General features: G+C 40.7%; 3 protein-coding genes across 4 annotated transcripts; 2 read left to right on the top strand and 1 right to left on the bottom strand.

Moving 5' to 3' along the window:
- The first annotated feature begins 949 nt into the window (after positions 1-949).
- Positions 950-6,791, top strand: hapstr1a (HUWE1 associated protein modifying stress responses a). Of its 2 annotated transcripts, XM_029508022.1 has the most exons (6): positions 950-1,326; positions 2,429-2,509; positions 3,130-3,197; positions 3,389-3,599; positions 4,916-4,993; positions 5,042-6,791. In XM_029508022.1, the coding sequence occupies exons 1-6, from the start codon at positions 1,131-1,133 to the stop codon at positions 5,230-5,232; spliced, it is 825 nt and encodes a 274-aa protein (XP_029363882.1). In that variant the 5' UTR covers positions 950-1,130; the 3' UTR covers positions 5,233-6,791. The 2 variants fall into 2 exon arrangements, with proteins under 2 accessions (XP_029363882.1, XP_029363881.1); XM_029508021.1 differs by having other exon boundaries at positions 4,916-6,791.
- A 1,848-nt stretch (positions 6,792-8,639) lies between these two features.
- Positions 8,640-12,750, bottom strand: dctn5 (dynactin 5). The gene is made up of 6 exons (XM_029508023.1): positions 12,603-12,750; positions 12,382-12,450; positions 12,140-12,258; positions 11,702-11,813; positions 10,873-10,975; positions 8,640-10,773 (listed from the first exon to the last, which is right to left on the bottom strand). The coding sequence occupies exons 1-6, from the start codon at positions 12,648-12,650 to the stop codon at positions 10,676-10,678; spliced, it is 549 nt and encodes a 182-aa protein (XP_029363883.1). The 5' UTR covers positions 12,651-12,750; the 3' UTR covers positions 8,640-10,675.
- Positions 12,751-13,190: 440 nt separating this feature from the next.
- Positions 13,191-16,235, top strand: ndufab1b (NADH:ubiquinone oxidoreductase subunit AB1b). Its single transcript, XM_029509570.1, has 5 exons — positions 13,191-13,384; positions 14,522-14,641; positions 15,153-15,240; positions 15,726-15,841; positions 15,962-16,235. Exons 1-4 carry the CDS (start codon positions 13,214-13,216, stop codon positions 15,815-15,817), a joined length of 471 nt encoding a protein of 156 aa, XP_029365430.1. The 5' UTR covers positions 13,191-13,213; the 3' UTR covers positions 15,818-15,841; positions 15,962-16,235.
- Positions 16,236-17,050: the final 815 nt, after the last annotated feature.

The following is a 17,050-nucleotide window of genomic DNA, read 5'->3' as shown; positions in this document are numbered from 1 at the left end:
GTGCGCACCCAAAAGTTTCCAGGATTTTCCTTATCCCTCTTATGTCGGGAAATACTGGGCTATTCAAGTATAATTTAACGTCAGGTATTTTACGGAAAGGGCCAAACGCAAACTTGAAAACTAGGTATTAATTGAATACAGGAATACACAAAATTCCTGAATTACGTACCCTTCAGTTTTGACCCATTTTGCTGAGGTGCAGTGACCAATTATGTCAAATGTTATTATCATAGTGACATCTGACTTTCAATTTTAAACCAAGATTTTACCAAGGCGGCATCCTGTAGGTCAGCACTCAACTGCAGTGCTTAAAGCAAGCAGACCACCCATGGCTGACTCTGACTCTCAGTAAATGGTACCATCAGGTGGGGGAAAGCAGTACTACATATCAACGGGTGCATGCATACCATTGCAGTTGCTTTTTTTTTTCTTCCAATTATAATTACTGACTCATTCGCGTATATTTAATATTACTTCATGCTATATTATAGCTCATCATTATGAAACCAAACATTTTATTCTATCATATCAACAACTGAACCTTAATCTAACTTTAATACTTTGTTATAACTTTAATACTATGCGATATGATATGAGATTAGGTTATATTTTATGATATAATATGATGTGATATTATTCCACCACGCATTTTTTTATATTTACACATCAGTTCTGATGACAAAATGAAAACTCCTTATGCCTGTAACTCGGTAAAAACCTTGCAAGCTTTTGTTGTGGCTTATTTTCAAGGAGATTCTTTTGTGTCAATACTATGACAGACGTGCCGGTGACCCAATGAAATGGTGGGTGAAAACTCCAAACCCACCCTGCGGTGCTCATGTGGCCAATTATCGTTTCCAACCAGAGCCATGGTCCGCCCATGACCGGGATAAAACGCATAACATGGTTGTTTGCGTTGTATATATACCGACGTCGGCAACTAGGAAAAACAGTTAGCCAAGCTTATCTCTGCCGATGGCAGTAATAGTTGGTGGGACTGTTGTATAGTGCGAAATAGTCAAACATTAGCCGTATTAATGACTTTGCTCACGTAAGTCTTTATATAGTGTCCATTTTTTTACATTTTTCTAAGGATTATAAGCAAATTCCCTCGAGTTTTGCTGCGTTAAATGGAGGAGAAGAAGGAAGACGGAGACGCGGAGATACAGGAACACGGACCCGAGCACTGGTTCTCAAAATGGGAGCGGCAGTGTCTGGCCGAAGCGGAGCAGAGAGAGCCGAGCGAGGAAGAGGCCGACAACGACCAGGATAAACTGTGGCATCTTTTCCAGAACTCCGCCACTGCTGTGGCACAGTTATACAAAGGTCCAAAGCAAAGCTTTCTGTCGGCTCCCCCGTCTAGCGCTACATGCATTATCACCCATCTTTTGACATGTCGGGGAGCCCCCTGACTATTTGCCGAGCGTTACTGTAAACTATCGTTCGCCTCGGTCCCGGCCGACTGCTAACTAGCTCGTTGCTAACTCACTAGCCAATACTGGGTAACGTTTACAGCTGATTTTGCAATACTAAATTTAGCTAGCTGGTGCTAGCCAGGGGCAAACAGTTGCGAATCCGAGTCGGCCGTTAGACACCGCTTTCGATTGCTAAACCAGAGTTTGATGGGATGACACGACACAAGTATCTTAAGTTGACATAAATATATTTGTCAGTGCAGTGCCCTGTTGACACTAAGTTTGACAACAGCGAACAGCTAACGTAACGGGAGCCAGGCTAGTTACAAAATGGCGATGGTAACAACAATCGTAGCTACGCGACATTCCCAGATGACAGCTCCATGTAGACTGTCAGCGTTACCGTCTGTTATTGCAGACGCGATTTGCTGTCGGATTGTCCTTTAAACGTAAAAAGTCAGCGGCACCCAAGTGTAGCTTTTAAATGTCCACATGCTGAGTGAGCGGTTTGTCAAGCAACGCGTCGCTGGCTTTATAATCGCAAAATGGCGAGGATAATGTTGGTTCGATGTGGAAATATCGGTTTGTTTATAATTTGCTGCGGCTTCTGTGTTCTCAGACAGACTAAATTCTTGTCCAAACTGACGGAGCTTGTGTTAATAAGCCCAGTCATGTTTGATATGTATGTTTGACATGTCTTTGCAACTTTACTGCTGAGAAGGCAGTTAAGTTCGTGTGTCGGTGCTTCCTTGCTAAAAAAGCTGTTAACAAACCGGCCGTCTCGCCCCAGCGTTAGCTTCGAGTCACCTTTTATGCAAAACACCGTCCTTGCATTTGTACATGCAAGACAAAATGGCGAGTAAATTTGTCCTCAGATCAACCCCATAGTCGCCACACTTTGGTTTCTCAGAATTTTTAATGTCTTAAATCTGTATTCTCAAAGCCGGTTACTTGCACACTATGGCTGAACGTCATGCTTTAAAAACCAACCATATCTTCCTTTCCTCCGACAGACAGAGTATGCCATCAGCAGGGCCTGTCACTGTGGGTGCCATTTCAGAATGCTGCTACAGCAGTTACCAACCTCTACAAAGGTAAAGAACCGCATCCCTCTTTTCTCCATCCTTGTGCTCTTGAGCAGGATTTATTGATTTGCCAGCCACTACATGTGCTCTTGCTTTATGCTATATTTCATCAGTGTGGACTTTGGTTGATTATCAGTGTACTTGAACATGTAGATGTAGGCTACTGGTTACAGAAGGATTTTGTCTGCAAGTTAAAGACAAATGTGTTGTGGGGTTTAAAAATGAGTCACCATATTAAAACATGATCATAACAATGTCAGGAACCCATAAGTGAAGCAGTGGTGATTTGTAGTGGTAAGATCAAGCCGGTTGGGATTTGACAGGACTTAATTTGAAGTATCTTCCGTAACGTGTAGATGATTCCAAGCCAAGGGTACACAGAAAGTGCAAGTGAGTAGCTGACACCCTCTGGAAGCAATTCATTCTAAAAGCCGCTAGTCATGTAGGTTTTACATGTAAATCTTAGTAATTAAAATAATATTGATAAGTTCAAAAGTGTAAGAAGTAATATTACAAAACAAACACTCAGTTATGATTAGTTTGGATGGAATTTTTGTTCTGAATCAGCATATTGTCACAATTATCCATAGTAATTATCATTATCTTTATCTTGACTTCTACCAACACAGAGAGTGTGGAGGCCCATCAGAGAAGCTTCGATAGGGGCATCCAAATAGGTCACCAACGTCGTAACAAGGTAAGTCTTGTTCTCTTTTTTTATTTTTCCCCTTTTTGTTCTCTTTTATCTAGACAAAGTCTACCTTCTAGTCATAATTGGTGGATATTTATCAATCAGATTTCATTAGTTTTTCACTACAAAACCCTTTTTCTTTTTTTTATGAAAATAAAACTATGAACTGAATTGATAATTTTTACTTTTAATTGCAGGACATGTTGGCCTGGGTGAAGAAGCGCCGGAGAACCATCCGAAGGGAGGATCTTATCAGTTTTTTATGCGGCAAAGCACCACCACATAGGAGTAGCAGGGCGAGTACTCGGCTGGCCATGGTGGCCCCTAGTCGGGCTAATTCACCAGCTGAGACAGGCTCATCTGTGGAAGCAGACCTTCAGCCCTTCAGGGAGGCCATAGCACTGCACGGTAAGAACGGTCAAGTGTAATTTTGGCTCATTGGTTGTGAACTACTGGTCATATTATATATTTAATCATAGAAAAGCGTGACTGAGAAGACAGGTAAATTGTTGGATACAAAAGTTTCCTTGCTAGTCTTGCTTAAGCGCCAAACTGCAGTATGTAAGGGTTTGTGTGTTGTTGTTTTTTTTTTTTTAGTTGAAGCTATGAGTGATTGTGCTCGTTCTTAAGCCTTCAAATTCTGCCACATGTGGCTCAGAGATAAGCATATGTCGGGACTTTATGGAAAGGTCCTTACATTTTTAAAGGGGCCACGAGAGTGCCGCTGAGGTTAGCGTGAGTGAAGTTCAGCATGTGGTGGTGTTGGTTACAGATACAAAAATTCTTTCTGTGTCAGATGATGTTTGTTTTCAGGAAATATTTATAATTTTCTTGCTTAATTGTTATTTACACACATGCAATACACAAACAGAATCCTCAGCTCATAGATTCAGCATTTCTTTTACTGTGTAACACACACAAACTAGTACATATTCAAATGCATGGTTAAAAAGCAGCTTTTAGTAATCTATTCTTCATTGGTTTAAAGGTGTTGTTTGAAGTTGTACCTGTAAAGCTGCATTGGAGCCACACGTGTTTTTAGTACTATCAGTATAGTTCTTCCTTGGTTTTGGCACAAAGTCACGGCCTGAGTGTTTATAAGAGGGCTCTTTCATATGCTGTTTTGTGGCAAACTTCCTTACAATGCCCTTCAGTAGAAGTTGAACATTGTAACCCATGTTCTTGTCTGAAATCTAAAATAAATATCCACCTGATCCAGTAAACTAAACTAAAAGTGAAGTCAAAGAGCTGTTTATTTGCTTCAAGCAAGCCACATTTTAATTGCGCTGATTTGGTCTCTGAAAGGGGAAACCAAAAGTAGCATTTACACCTATAAATTGTATCTGAGATGAATACTTAGTACTTTCCTTCACTGACTTCACAGATTTTGTCTGTGGTCAAATGACTGTGTCCATAATATCCTTGCTTAGTCGTAATTTGTTGCTATTTAACTCAGACATGCATATGGTTCTGAGATCCAACTTGTCTAAGGATCTGTAATTATTGCGTCCTTGCAAAAATATTTGAAATGACACCGCTTTAAATATGTCTTAAATGTTTATATATATGTTTATATAATATATCTCATTAATCATTCATTAAAGCTTTTTTTTTTATAAGTAACTTGTTTATTATTTTTGTTTTGTTTTGTTTTTTTTTTCATCCAGTGATGCTCTGTCTTCTACTGCTCTCTCCTTGATTCCGTTTACATCTCCTTCTTCCAGGTCTAAGTGGAGCCATGGCAAGTATCAGTGTGCGCTCCGGTGCTCCAGGTTCTCCCACACATGTGAGCGGGAGCAGCAGTAACGGAGGCGGTGCTGCTGGAGGTGGTTCTTCTGGCTCAGGGCCAGTGTGCCGCAGCAGGCGTAATGGGCTTCAAGACGTCGACCTGAACACTTTCATCTCAGAGGAGATGGCACTGCATCTGGACTCTACTGGCTCTGCCTCCACTGGAGGGGGAGGAACCAGGAAACGAAACTCCACCCAGTGTAGTGATGTCATCACAGACTCGCCCACGCACAAACGCAACAGGATGATCTGAGCTGCTGTCTGCCTGTGTGTATTAGGGGGTGGGGAGGCCTCCATAACCAAGGCTAGGAGAGAGAGGGATGGATGGGGGACAGATGCACCGATGGACTGACAGACGTTTTGGATGCCTGGCTGTGCTGAGGAACCCTGGCTGAAAAATGGAAACAGTGACTGAAGTTTCTTAGTTCAGTCTAATCAGATGTTGGATGAATTCTTTTCCTTGTCTCCTTTCCCAACACTAGTACTACAAATCACTGCTCTGCAATCAGTGTGAGAGACTGGGAGGTCTGGACAACATCACACACTCCTCAGACCTTGCAGCCCCGGAAAGGAGACAACGAAGGAACCAACTCGTTCTACGATGCAGACAGTTCTCAGAGGGGTTAAAATGCACTGTGCTGCTTTACAAGTAAAAAGCCACTTGATCCTTGACACATTTGTGCCCTTCCCTCCCTTAACCTCATCCTCACCACCACCTTAATAAGGAAGTGAGGGCCATGATCAAATTGTCTCACTCAGTGAATCGAGTTGCTCGCCAAATGTTGGACCCAGCTCTGTCAGAGACTCACCTCTGTGTCAAACAACCCACCTGTTCTTTCTGTCACTTTATCATTGCAACTCTTAGTTGACAATGCCTGTCTGTCAGTGGTGGAGCAAAACTGCCCAGGAGGAGTAAATCTGTGGCATCATCCTGCCTCATCTGCAGCTTATAATCAGTTAGATTTGTGTGGTTACTGGGCTGACGGTATGTAACTACCAATAATCTGCAATTCATGTTTGGAAATTTAAACCTTATCTCCTTAAAAACTCTGCTTCAACAGTGGCTTCATTTAGTTCAGCCAGTCGCCCTTTTTGTTTTTAAACCACCAGTGTTAAAATTCTTGGCTATCCCTACTGCATATAGTGGTGACAATCCAAGTTAATTTAGCATTTTCTCTACCTTGTTTCTTATTGATTTTGGTTGAGGATAATGGAAAGTGAGAAGATTTTCATTGTTGAATACAGCTTCTCAGACAGCCCATTTGCTGACTGTGATGCCTTTTCCCCCCTTTAACCTATACTAGCTGCTGTTTTATGTGATTGTGGGATTATTATGATGAGTTGCAATAAGGATTTTTGCACTTAGCTTTCACTTCCAATTCATGCAAACAAATCGGCTCTTCCATTGTATCCCAGTTGTAGCCTTGTTCAGCCCAAAACAGACCAGCTTGTGGTCGGCCCACACATTACTTACCTGTTGGTGCTTAGAAATAGTGAACACCCAATGAGACTAGAAAAGGAGCTCTCACCCCCACCTCTAGTTATGACAACTCTTCAAAAGTGTTCGCTCAAGTCTTGGAGTGTTTCTGTGTGTGTGAGCTCAACTTGTATTCAGGGGTTCAGAGCCCTGTCTAAGGAATAATTTAAATTATTGGGTGATAATTGGTGCTGTAAAGAAAGCATAAATCAGAAATGTTCTTACAAAGGTAGCGTTTCTCAACATACTAAAAAAAAAAAAATAAATAAAAAAAATAAAAAAAATAAAAAGCCAACCTGTGCACACAAGCCACTGGATGAGGAGACTACAGTGTTGGGTTGGCTGTTGCTGAAACAGTCTACCTTTTGGTATAAGGGGTGCGTGCATTAATAAGACCTGAATGGGTTTGTTTCTTCTTTTTTAAATCTTGGTACAGGATGATGCAACTCTGAGCTTGTTTCATTCTTGAAATGGTTGTTGCCTTCGATCCGTCGATCCAAGGAAATGGAGTAGGAGACACTGACATCACATGAGTCAGACAAGTGGGTAAATTTAGCAATTTAAGTAATATGAACTGGTGCCGTAGAGATTTTTGTGTCACTTTAGGATATTAACCACAGTTTATTGGCCTTGAATCTAAATTTATTTGTGAGCGTGGTACACTCGGCTGTCGGAATATGCTTTCATTCAGCATAAACAAAGTGTAAATGACTTCAAAAAGTAGTGTAGTTATTAAACAAATATTTCCACTGGTGCCGTGCTCTATCAGTGAAACAGTGAGCTGAACTTATCCCTGTGAGCACCTGCTATAGCTGACTTGTGAGATGTCACTGTCTTCTCTTTCTTCCCAGTTTTTGTTCACTTGCTCACTCCCCTTCACCTTTATAACCTGGATATTAGGGTTTCTTTAGTTGTATAAAGCATGCCAGTTTTTAACTTCTGTTACATTTTGGTCACAGATTTTTATTTTTTTTTATTTATTTTTTTTTTTTTGCATATAGGTTGGCTTTTATATTCATACATGATCACTGGCTTGTCAGTGGAAGAAAGGAACTAGGCTGAGTTTGATTTTGTTGAAATGAGCTCTACCTTTCAGAGTTTGTTCTGCATATAAGTGGAGGGACTGAATGGGACCTAAAATGTAAATTTCACATCGAAAAATAAGATTTGATTTGTCTACAGTGCCTCTGATTGCTGTGAAGGAAGGTTGACAATTCATCCACATTGAGGCCATTTTGCGCTTTAAAAATTAATCTTTTGGTGCAAAAAAACAAACAAAAAAAGAAGCTTTTTTGGCATGTCAGTTCTGTGTAGCTTCAGCTATCACAGGTCAATAATGTAACATAGGAATCCATGTGTCTTGGCTGTGTCCTGGAAGTCACAATTGGAGCCCACTGAGTTTGAGTGTCCAGGACTAAACCCTTTAGTGTCTCCATGGCAGAATGGTGTCTGGGAGGACTGCATATTAAGTGAACCCTGAGAACTAACTTGACTGCCACACACTCTTCATTGAATCAGAGGAATGCATTTTGTATGTTTGTTTTCTTTCCAGCCACTTTTCTCACTGTTATGTGTCTGACACTCCGCATTGGTAGTAGCATTGCTGACTGATACCAAATTGTGCGCTTAACCACGAGTTAGTAGTTCTAACTTCGCAGTGTTTCTGTTGCATGACAGCTTGTCAGTTTAAAGGGAAGGTGAGAAGTGTCCGCTGACAGGAAAAATAAACAAGAATTCAGACTATCAAAGGAGAGATTTCTTTTCCAAAGGCTTCGTAAAAAGTTTGTGGAAAGCACGGTGGTGCTGTCTTTTCATGGCTACTGTCCAGCCTGCAGTGTTCACCCCCACTGTTTAGCTTGGCTGTAATACAGGGGGCACTTTATGTTTTTTGTTTTGTTTTGTTCCCCCCCCCCTCTTTTCTTCCTCTGAGCCAGTCACAGACCTTCATCTACATTGTTTCAATAGGCTGACTCATGCCACGTGTCTATGGAGCCAACACTATTATTAGCTGTTTCTTGATACTTATTTGTTTAAAAAGTAATAAATGGCTAATCTATATACTTAACATTTAATTGTTGGTATGATATGTGGTTCACATTGTAAAAGAAATAAAATCATTGAGTTGCAATTGGATGGACTATCTTTCATTAAAAAGGGAAAACTTTTTGACTTACTTTATTTGGCTTTTTTTGTTTGTTTATTTAGTTTTTTTTTTTTTTAATAGTTGACTTACTCCAGACATTTCATCATTTCATGCTTTAATTCCACAGCATACAAAAGCAGCAGTAGCTATGAATTCTGCACTAGAACTATGCTAAATCATATTGTTCCCTTTTAATAAACTTTTGAAACATAGTAACATTTCTTTGCAATGTAAATAAACATACCTTTTCAGAGTAAAATAAACTTGTTTATCTCTTCCACATGTTGATGTTTAAGGATACATTTCATTAACTCCATTTCCCCAATAAACTGGATTGAGGTGCTTGTGTTTTGCATTGAGACATGCAAATTTTAGTGTGTAGCTACTGGAATTGAAAAGGTTTCACCACAGAAAAGCCAGAAACTAACCTCAGTGTGTGATGTAGATGAATGTGTTTTTGAAGCTGAGTGAAATCAAACACTTGGATACTGTGGAGCTGTCAGTAACACACCACTGGGATTGTTTCCTTTTCCTAGAGCAGAAGTGTATTTTGTGAATGTGTGTTGATTTGATTTCTGGAGTGTTTTGAGGTCAGTAAGATGTCCTGACCAGACGAAGCAGAGTCTCCACCAAAGGCCACAAGATGGCGTCAGAGAATAACTTGAGAAACGCTTCATGTCAGCTGACTAAGGGCTGTGAAAGGAAAGAAGTTTATGTGGTGCCCTGCTTGCACACGCAATGACATTACTGAATCTGTCCAGTCCTTTTTGTCTTGAGGTCTTTGCGTCGTCTTAACCAAGCTACACAGAGCAGGTGGAGACATTACAAGTCAATAAGCGTGTATGCGTATTCAAACAAAAAATGGCTTTTACTTTTTGGTGTGAGTGAAAATCACTTCAACAAGTTAGACTTTAAGAATACAGGATCAGTGTTTTGATGTGTATTACTGAAGATAAAAACTCCACAGCACACCTTTTAAAGATGCTGCCTTAGTTTAAAGGTGCTCTGTTGAATCTTCTCATACACAAGCCCCATGTTCTTCTGTAAATGCACGGAGAAAAAATTAAAAACAAAGCCTTAAAAACAGTCATGCACATCTTTGTATTTGCACACAAGGGCCCACTTAAAAACGTTGCTCTGCTTTTAAATTTTAGAAAGTTCCAAAGACAGAGTGCAGCTCATAACAGGTGGACTTTCAAAGCATTCATATTTATTAATTTAATGCACAACTATTCGAGCTGTTGGTCTGGTTATTGGAGAAAAGCTCAGATGTCCTTCCTGCAGCTACAACATATTCAATGTTGTTGCTTGATTTGATTTTTGATTTTGATTGATTGATTGAGGGAAAACATTTAAGCTTTGTGACAAAATGTAGAAACCATTAAATTGGAGAGCAAACACAAACAAACACAGGCTTTAGCATTTAGACTAACACAACATAGACTAAACCTATTTCATTTCATTGAGTGAGTCTACTGATCTGTTGTCCAAATGAACACTGGATATGAATATTGCGAATGCACAGCCAACACCTTCAAACTACTGTTGCTTTTGTTTTGGTCCATGGATGTTGTACCTCACAAGCTATGTGACCCACATCCTTCGAATTCCTCCACTCTACACCTTGGTTCCTTTCATCAGCCCCTCCAATGTGACAACTTCCTGCACATGGACGTCTTTCTTTCTCTGGTCATCAGCAGCCATACAGAAGAAGTGAGTTTTTCCACTGCACACCAACCAGGAGAAATCATATATGACTACATAAATCTGCTCCATTAGAAAAATCTAGTGAGTAAATTAATATTAGCTGTCTGATAAACATGAGCATGCAGGTTGGTGACAAACTTTTACAGTATTTCCAGATGCTTCGTGCTCAAAGAACAGAATCAAATCAGGGCCAATCAAACAGGACCGATTACTGTTCCTTGTACAGAGTAACAACTCAAGGCCTCTAGTAGATGAAGGGTTGAAGGTGAGCTCGCAGAGTCCATTTCAGTCTTACAGCCAAGAGCAAACCCTGACCTGGAACTTGCTGGAAAGGGTGTGGGCCCTGCTGAGGGTTTTTGAGGGTCGGTCTCAGATCTGGCTGAGGGGCAGGAACTTCTGGTAGTAGCTCTTGGTTACGTCAATCATCAGGTCCTGTGTGCATTCTGGGAGCTCTCCAGAGAACAGACCTGGGAGGGAAAGATGAACACAGGTAAACAGGTCAGTGGTAAACACAAAGACCAGTGGAGCGATCAGATGTGTGTTGGTCCCTGTGCGCTGTGGTTGACCTGGGCATCCAGAGAAGACGGTGAATGGTGGCACCACTGTCTCAGGAGGAAGTACGGTGTTGTCTAAAATCTTACAGCAGTCTTTCAGAACACAGCGACGACCCTGGACAGCAAAACACAAAACAGGCCAAAGCAAGTGACTTCAAGTGTTTTCTGTTTCAATGTCTACTAGTGGGTTCAGCTGAAGGCTTGTACTTACATAAAAACCCAGTTGGTCTTGACACATGTAAATGCAACTTTGGGGTCATATTGATTCACATCTATACCTGCAGTCACAGTTTATTGGTTTATTTATCAGGATCCTCATTAGCTGTGCCCTGAGGCTATTCTTAGTTTCTGATTTATCATTTAAATACATTTTTAAAGAGCAAGGCCAGAACAATATATATATATATTGACTAAATTGACAGTCTGAGGTTTTTCAGACCGAAGTCGGAGTTTTACTACTAATGCGTTCTTTTTCAAATTTAACTGGCCCAAATAGCTTCTTTAAGAAGAGGTTTGGATCCTTAATGTTCATTCCAAACACCAACTCCAATTCAAAAGATGGTCCCAATTTTGCTTGCTTCAAGTTCAGAAATATGTAATTAAGTGTATTTCATTTTCACAATCTAGCTCAGGTTTCTGCCAGTGTCTGCTCACAGCAGCCTGAAGCAGTTTTCTGCTGCGCTCAGTTCATCCGAACATGACTACCATGTGACTGCTTAACCACAGGCGAGAGAAGACACTGCTGCTGTTTATGTTGTCTCCTGTCAGCTTCATCTCTCTCGGTGCAGTTTATGTTTTCTGTCTGTCAGCTTGGTGGTGTGTCTGCTTTTATCCCACTCACTATGACACAGTTCTTGCCAATGTGGACATAGGAACCAATCTGCGCTGCGTTGACCACACAGTCCTCCTCAATGAAGACGTGGTCTCCGATGTGTAGTGGGAAGAATGCCACACTAGAAGGAAAGATTACGTTTCAACAAATGGAAATAATAAGCAGACACAACATACACATAGGTTACAGAAGTATGCAGAACCTAAAGACTTCTGTTTTATATCTCGGCGAATTTTCTCTATGTGCATACAGGCAATGGATGCCTCTGCCCGTATGTCCATTTATATCCAGATTTTTATTCAGTCAAACTGACCCTCTTAGTGTAAATGTAAAACGCTGGCAACAATGAACATCAGAAATACGATGGTTGAGGCAAACGATGACGGACATTAATATAAAGTTCAGTGTTGTCTATTAGACCAACTGAATGAGAAGACTTTACTTTACCCTTTGCTGAACTTTTTAAAAGGTGGTCGAATAACACTCCGACTCTTCACAACACAATGTCTGCCCACTCTGACATTAGCCAGGTCTCCTCTGATGATGCAGTCATTCATGACAATAGTCTGTAAACACACACATGAAGCAGTTTTGTCAGTGAACACAACACACCGACAGGCATCTGTTGTCACCACACACTGCACCGTTCACCAACAAAGTCGCGCATTTTGCGTTTTTTCGTGCCTTACTTTGCCATTGAGGACGATATTCTGACTCCCGCACAGCACGGACTGTCGGCTCACTTTGTTTCCCGAGGCCTGAAATTAAAACAATTGTCCACGTTAACGTTTGTTCTACAGGATTTCTCTCGTTTTTTGTTAGAAAACGCCCAACGCCCCGCCGAGCTGCAGCTAGCCGGACAACTCGCGGTTAGCTAGCCAACAACGCGAGAGTGTTAAACTTAACGTACCGTCTCGATGTACTCCGCTTTGTTGTACAGTATTTCAGACAACTCCATAGCTTGAATAATCTTAAATATTTACCCCACTGACGATTAACCTACAAAAACCACCGCATCTATCTGTCTCTGCTGCTCTGCTGTCAGATCACCAACACGAACGGACTCTCAGACAGCATGAGCTGAGTGAAAAATCATCGATGGATTTCGATTGAACAAACTAGTTCAATGCCTGTATTAAAATAACCAAATTTACTATCATCATCTTACTTGTGCTAAATCATGAAACATTTGTTGCACTATTTAATGTGTCACACCTCTTTCAGTCTGATAATTAGTAAACAACAAATCAATTTACAAAAATCTGTTCTTGATTCGTTCTCCTTAAGGTGAATAAATAGTCAATAAATATACAGCAAATAAATAATTAAACTTTGTGAGAATTACCTATTAATGTTATGTATGTTTTTATCTTAATGTTAGCAGGCAACATTACAAAATGAACAATTAAAATAAAATCATGCAGCATAAAGTCGGGGGTGTGCGCATGCGTACATCGGCACTCTTGACCCCGTTTCTTCTGCGCGTTGCATGCTGGGAGCTTCCAGTCATTTTTCTCCGTCATGGCGGCCCGTGTCCTGCAGCAGTGCGTCCGCTCGCTCGCCCGGCCCTCCCTGAGGCTTTGCTCTGGTACCCTGGCCGTCAGGGCCGTCGCTGCTCGGACCGCAGCCCCTCACCGACCCCTGTCCTTCGCCGCAGACAGCCGGAGGACGCGGTGGCTGGTGCAGAGCCAGGTGAGGCTCCGGTAACATTGAACCGTCGTGGCCTAGCGCCTGCTTTGACCTACCGACGTCTTTCAAATGTGCCGGGTTAACCTTGTCTATGGAAAGTTCACGGCGGAATGCGAGTGTGTTACTACAACACCAGTGTACATCTGGTATTCGTGCAGCCTCTGAAATCCACGAAACGGCAATCAGGGTTGCTTATACAACAGTCATGTTTGGCTTGGAAGCTAGCAAGCTAGTTAGCAAAGCTGGTTAGTTCACCGACACACGTTCGTGTTTTCTCTCTGTCACCTGCAGGCTTCAGGCGACTGGGTGCTCAGCACATACACAGGGTTCATTTGGTCAGTCAACAAGATCCTCTGTCAGCTCCAAAGGAGGCTGAGAACATAACCTCTCCCCATCGTGCATTTGTGCATGGTTTAAACATCAGTTTGGTTGCTGTCGTTCGGTTTTGGAGAAATGACAACTAATACGATCGGGGTCTGTTGTGGGAGTTGTGTACTTGCTAAAGTCAGATGAAATATTTAGATCCAAGGCGGAACAGTTTAAGTCACAGTATAACACAAAAGTAATAATATTTTAGTAGCAATAAACTTCATATCCAGCCTTCAGAGAAAGGTGATAAGCTCAAGAACATATATATTTTTTTCTTTTTTTTGATTCGCATGAATGTGGAGAAACATAATCGATTTGACCTGAGCGTTTATTTATTTATATATATATTTTTTTTTTCTTTGAGCAGCATCTTTAGTGCTGAATTGAGTGATGCTTTGCACTGGGACTTGCAGTGTTGTGAGGTGGAGCTCTTCAAGTGTTTGTGTAAAAGAAAACAATACCTGGTTGAAATGATGCACAGTAGAAACACTTTTGGTATAAAACAAATTACAATGATGTTGGTGCTCCATGCTGGCTTTTTAGTCCACCTGAAAGAATCTTCCAGACTCCCCCGCATCATCGTTTGCTTATTGCACATACTCTTTGGGTTCCTTCTATTTCCAGGTTGTGTTTGTAACAGTGTGACCCACAGCTGAGAAGTCAGCAGAAGCTGATTTGTTGGTCATAGTCTCTGGGACATCTGTCCATGTTCCTGTCATGCATTCTCCTTATCACTTATTTTTGACGCTCTCCTCTCCTCCCCCTCCTCAGATCTCCTCGGTGGGCGTCTCTTGCCGGCAATATGGCGACCTGCCCCCCCTCTCTTTAGAGACCATTAAAGATCGTGTCATGTATGTGCTCAAGCTCTATGACAAGATCAACCCAGAGAAGGTGAGAGAAAGTGCTGACACTCTTGGCTCTCTTTTACTTCTAACGGTGAATGAAAGTTTGAAGGTCGAAGAAAATGACTGGACTATCTCTGATTTACAATAATGGTTTTATTTGTAACTACACCTGTGTTTAATTAGATGGGACTAGAAAAACAAGGGTCTAGATGATATTCCATTACAGACTAGGCAAATATAAGCGTTATGCTTCTGCCCACTCCTTTTTAGTCATTAACATCACATATTGGTTACTTGATGTAATCTAGACTTTGTATTCTAATGATATACTTTTCGTGTTGGTCCTGTTACATGTGATGAATGCATAAAATCTGTTCTATTCAGTTGTGCCTTTTGTTAAAGGTCATGTTGACATACACACGCTCCAGCAGCTGGATCTGCAGGAACAGTGACTTCAATCCTGTCACATAGATATTCAAGTTTATGTTAGACGCTCACATAGTAAAGGCTGCTCAGTATTTGTCTTTGAATTATTTGTATATATTTCTGCTCCACAGTTGCAGACATCCTCTCATTTCATGAAGGACCTGGGTCTGGACAGCTTGGACCAGGTGGAGATCATCATGGCCATGGAGGATGAGTTTGGTGAGTTTTGTGAGGACATACTGCACAGAGAACTGCAGGAAAGTGGCTTCTTACACAGAAAGATGTAATATTAAATTAAAAGATGTTTAAAATTGGACAATTGCAGTCAAATTGGACTGTTCTCCCCGTTGTTCATCCCAGTCCTGTTAGTTGTGTATTTTCACAACTTTATATGAAGTTTATGAAATCCTTTGACCTCAGCTTTGTAACAATGATTAGTTTGTTTTAAAGAAATGTCAGAATTTCATTCAGTCTCTCCAGATCCAGGATAAAAAACTTCACAGGGCCAGCTAGTAAATTAGTTTGGTATTCACATATGAATCATATGACATATGAACATAAAACAAAGTACATTTGTTGTGGGATCAGACTGGCTAGCTGGTTTCACTGCATGATGCCTTTATGGTGCGTTAAAAACAAAAATCAGGTGTCTGCAGGATCTTTTTTTTTTTTGTTTGTTTTTATTCAGTATTTTTCTTTTTCAGGTTTTGAGATCCCAGATGCAGAGGCAGAGAAGCTGATGACTCCTGCGGAGATTGTACAGTACATCGCAGACAAAAAGGATGTTTATGAATAATTTCTTCTATAGCTCACCGCAAAGGCAAGTCTCAGCATCAGCCATGTTTTGCTTGTGCTCTGTCCTACATCTCTCACATACCCACCATTGAGGTCTCGTTTGTTCCTGAGAAAATATTTCCTAAAACTCATTTTCTTCTTCCAGAGCACTTGACCCAAACAATACCCACAAACTTATGACGGAGATGGGCACCAAAACACTCTGCTTCCCTCACCCCTGCCAGCCCATCTGTTAACTCTGGCATCATGCTGCCGTGTCTTGTGTTAAACTGTATTTAAATGACCACATGTTTTGGGAGCTGTGAAATGTTAAACAAAGTTATGGCACAGTCTGGATTTTTTTTTTTTTTTTTTTTTTTTTCTTCTTCTTCTTCAGCTCCATCCTGTGGTTCCATTGTAAGATTTCTCATGAATAGATCAATAAAAACACATGCTGTGCAACTTTATTGGATGTTTTTTTTTTTTTTTTTTGATGTACACTTATTCAGCCATCAGGAGAAATTTTAACAATACTTTGAATTTGTTTAAGTCACCATTTGTAGGCAGCAGTCTCAAAACAGATTAACCACATCTTCTGAATGCATGAGGAAGCCCGTCACATTTTTCAGATTGCTACTGTAAATAAGAGTCAAACACAAAAGCACAGTATTTCTTTATGCAAATTAATGTTTTACCAAAATGTTTAGAAAGCTGGAAAATGTAGACTCCAGTGTGTAAGTGAGTCATACTAATACAGATAAGTCAGGATATATTTTTTTAAACCTGCCTTCACTGTCTGAATTCCTGAGATTGAGTGTCTACAAAATTTGTTTCAACTCAAACATTGGGGGTTAACAGGCAGAAAAAAAAAATGATCAATTTCAGGTTTTTCCTCTGACTACAACCCAGTTTTTATCAACAGCCAGAGAAGGAGAAAGAACACCTGGAATCACTGAGTCTTTGTTAGTCTTTTATTGAGGGTTGTACCCAAGTTATACAGCTTTGTATTCTGGCTGCTGGAGCCAGAAGGTTACAAACAGTAATCAGTATACGAGTACAGCCAACAGAAGACCTACTACCTACTACTCTACACCTTAGTACAGATTCTCTTAAGAGCACTAAAATCAAGAAAAAAAAGAAGAAAAAAAAAACTGAACAAACCAAGCAACGAAGGAGAATAAAGATTAAATGAAACCAAACAGACAGCATCAGAGGAGACATTCATTATTAGAGCACACTGGAGTTGGTTTTCTAT

The sequence above is a fragment of the Echeneis naucrates genome, chromosome 8 (genome assembly GCF_900963305.1).
Source record: "Echeneis naucrates chromosome 8, fEcheNa1.1, whole genome shotgun sequence".
In the NCBI taxonomy this organism is placed as follows: domain Eukaryota; kingdom Metazoa; phylum Chordata; class Actinopteri; order Carangiformes; family Echeneidae; genus Echeneis; species Echeneis naucrates.
The sequence above is the reverse complement of the archived record's forward strand: the minus strand, read 5'-3'. Positions and strand labels throughout refer to the sequence as shown.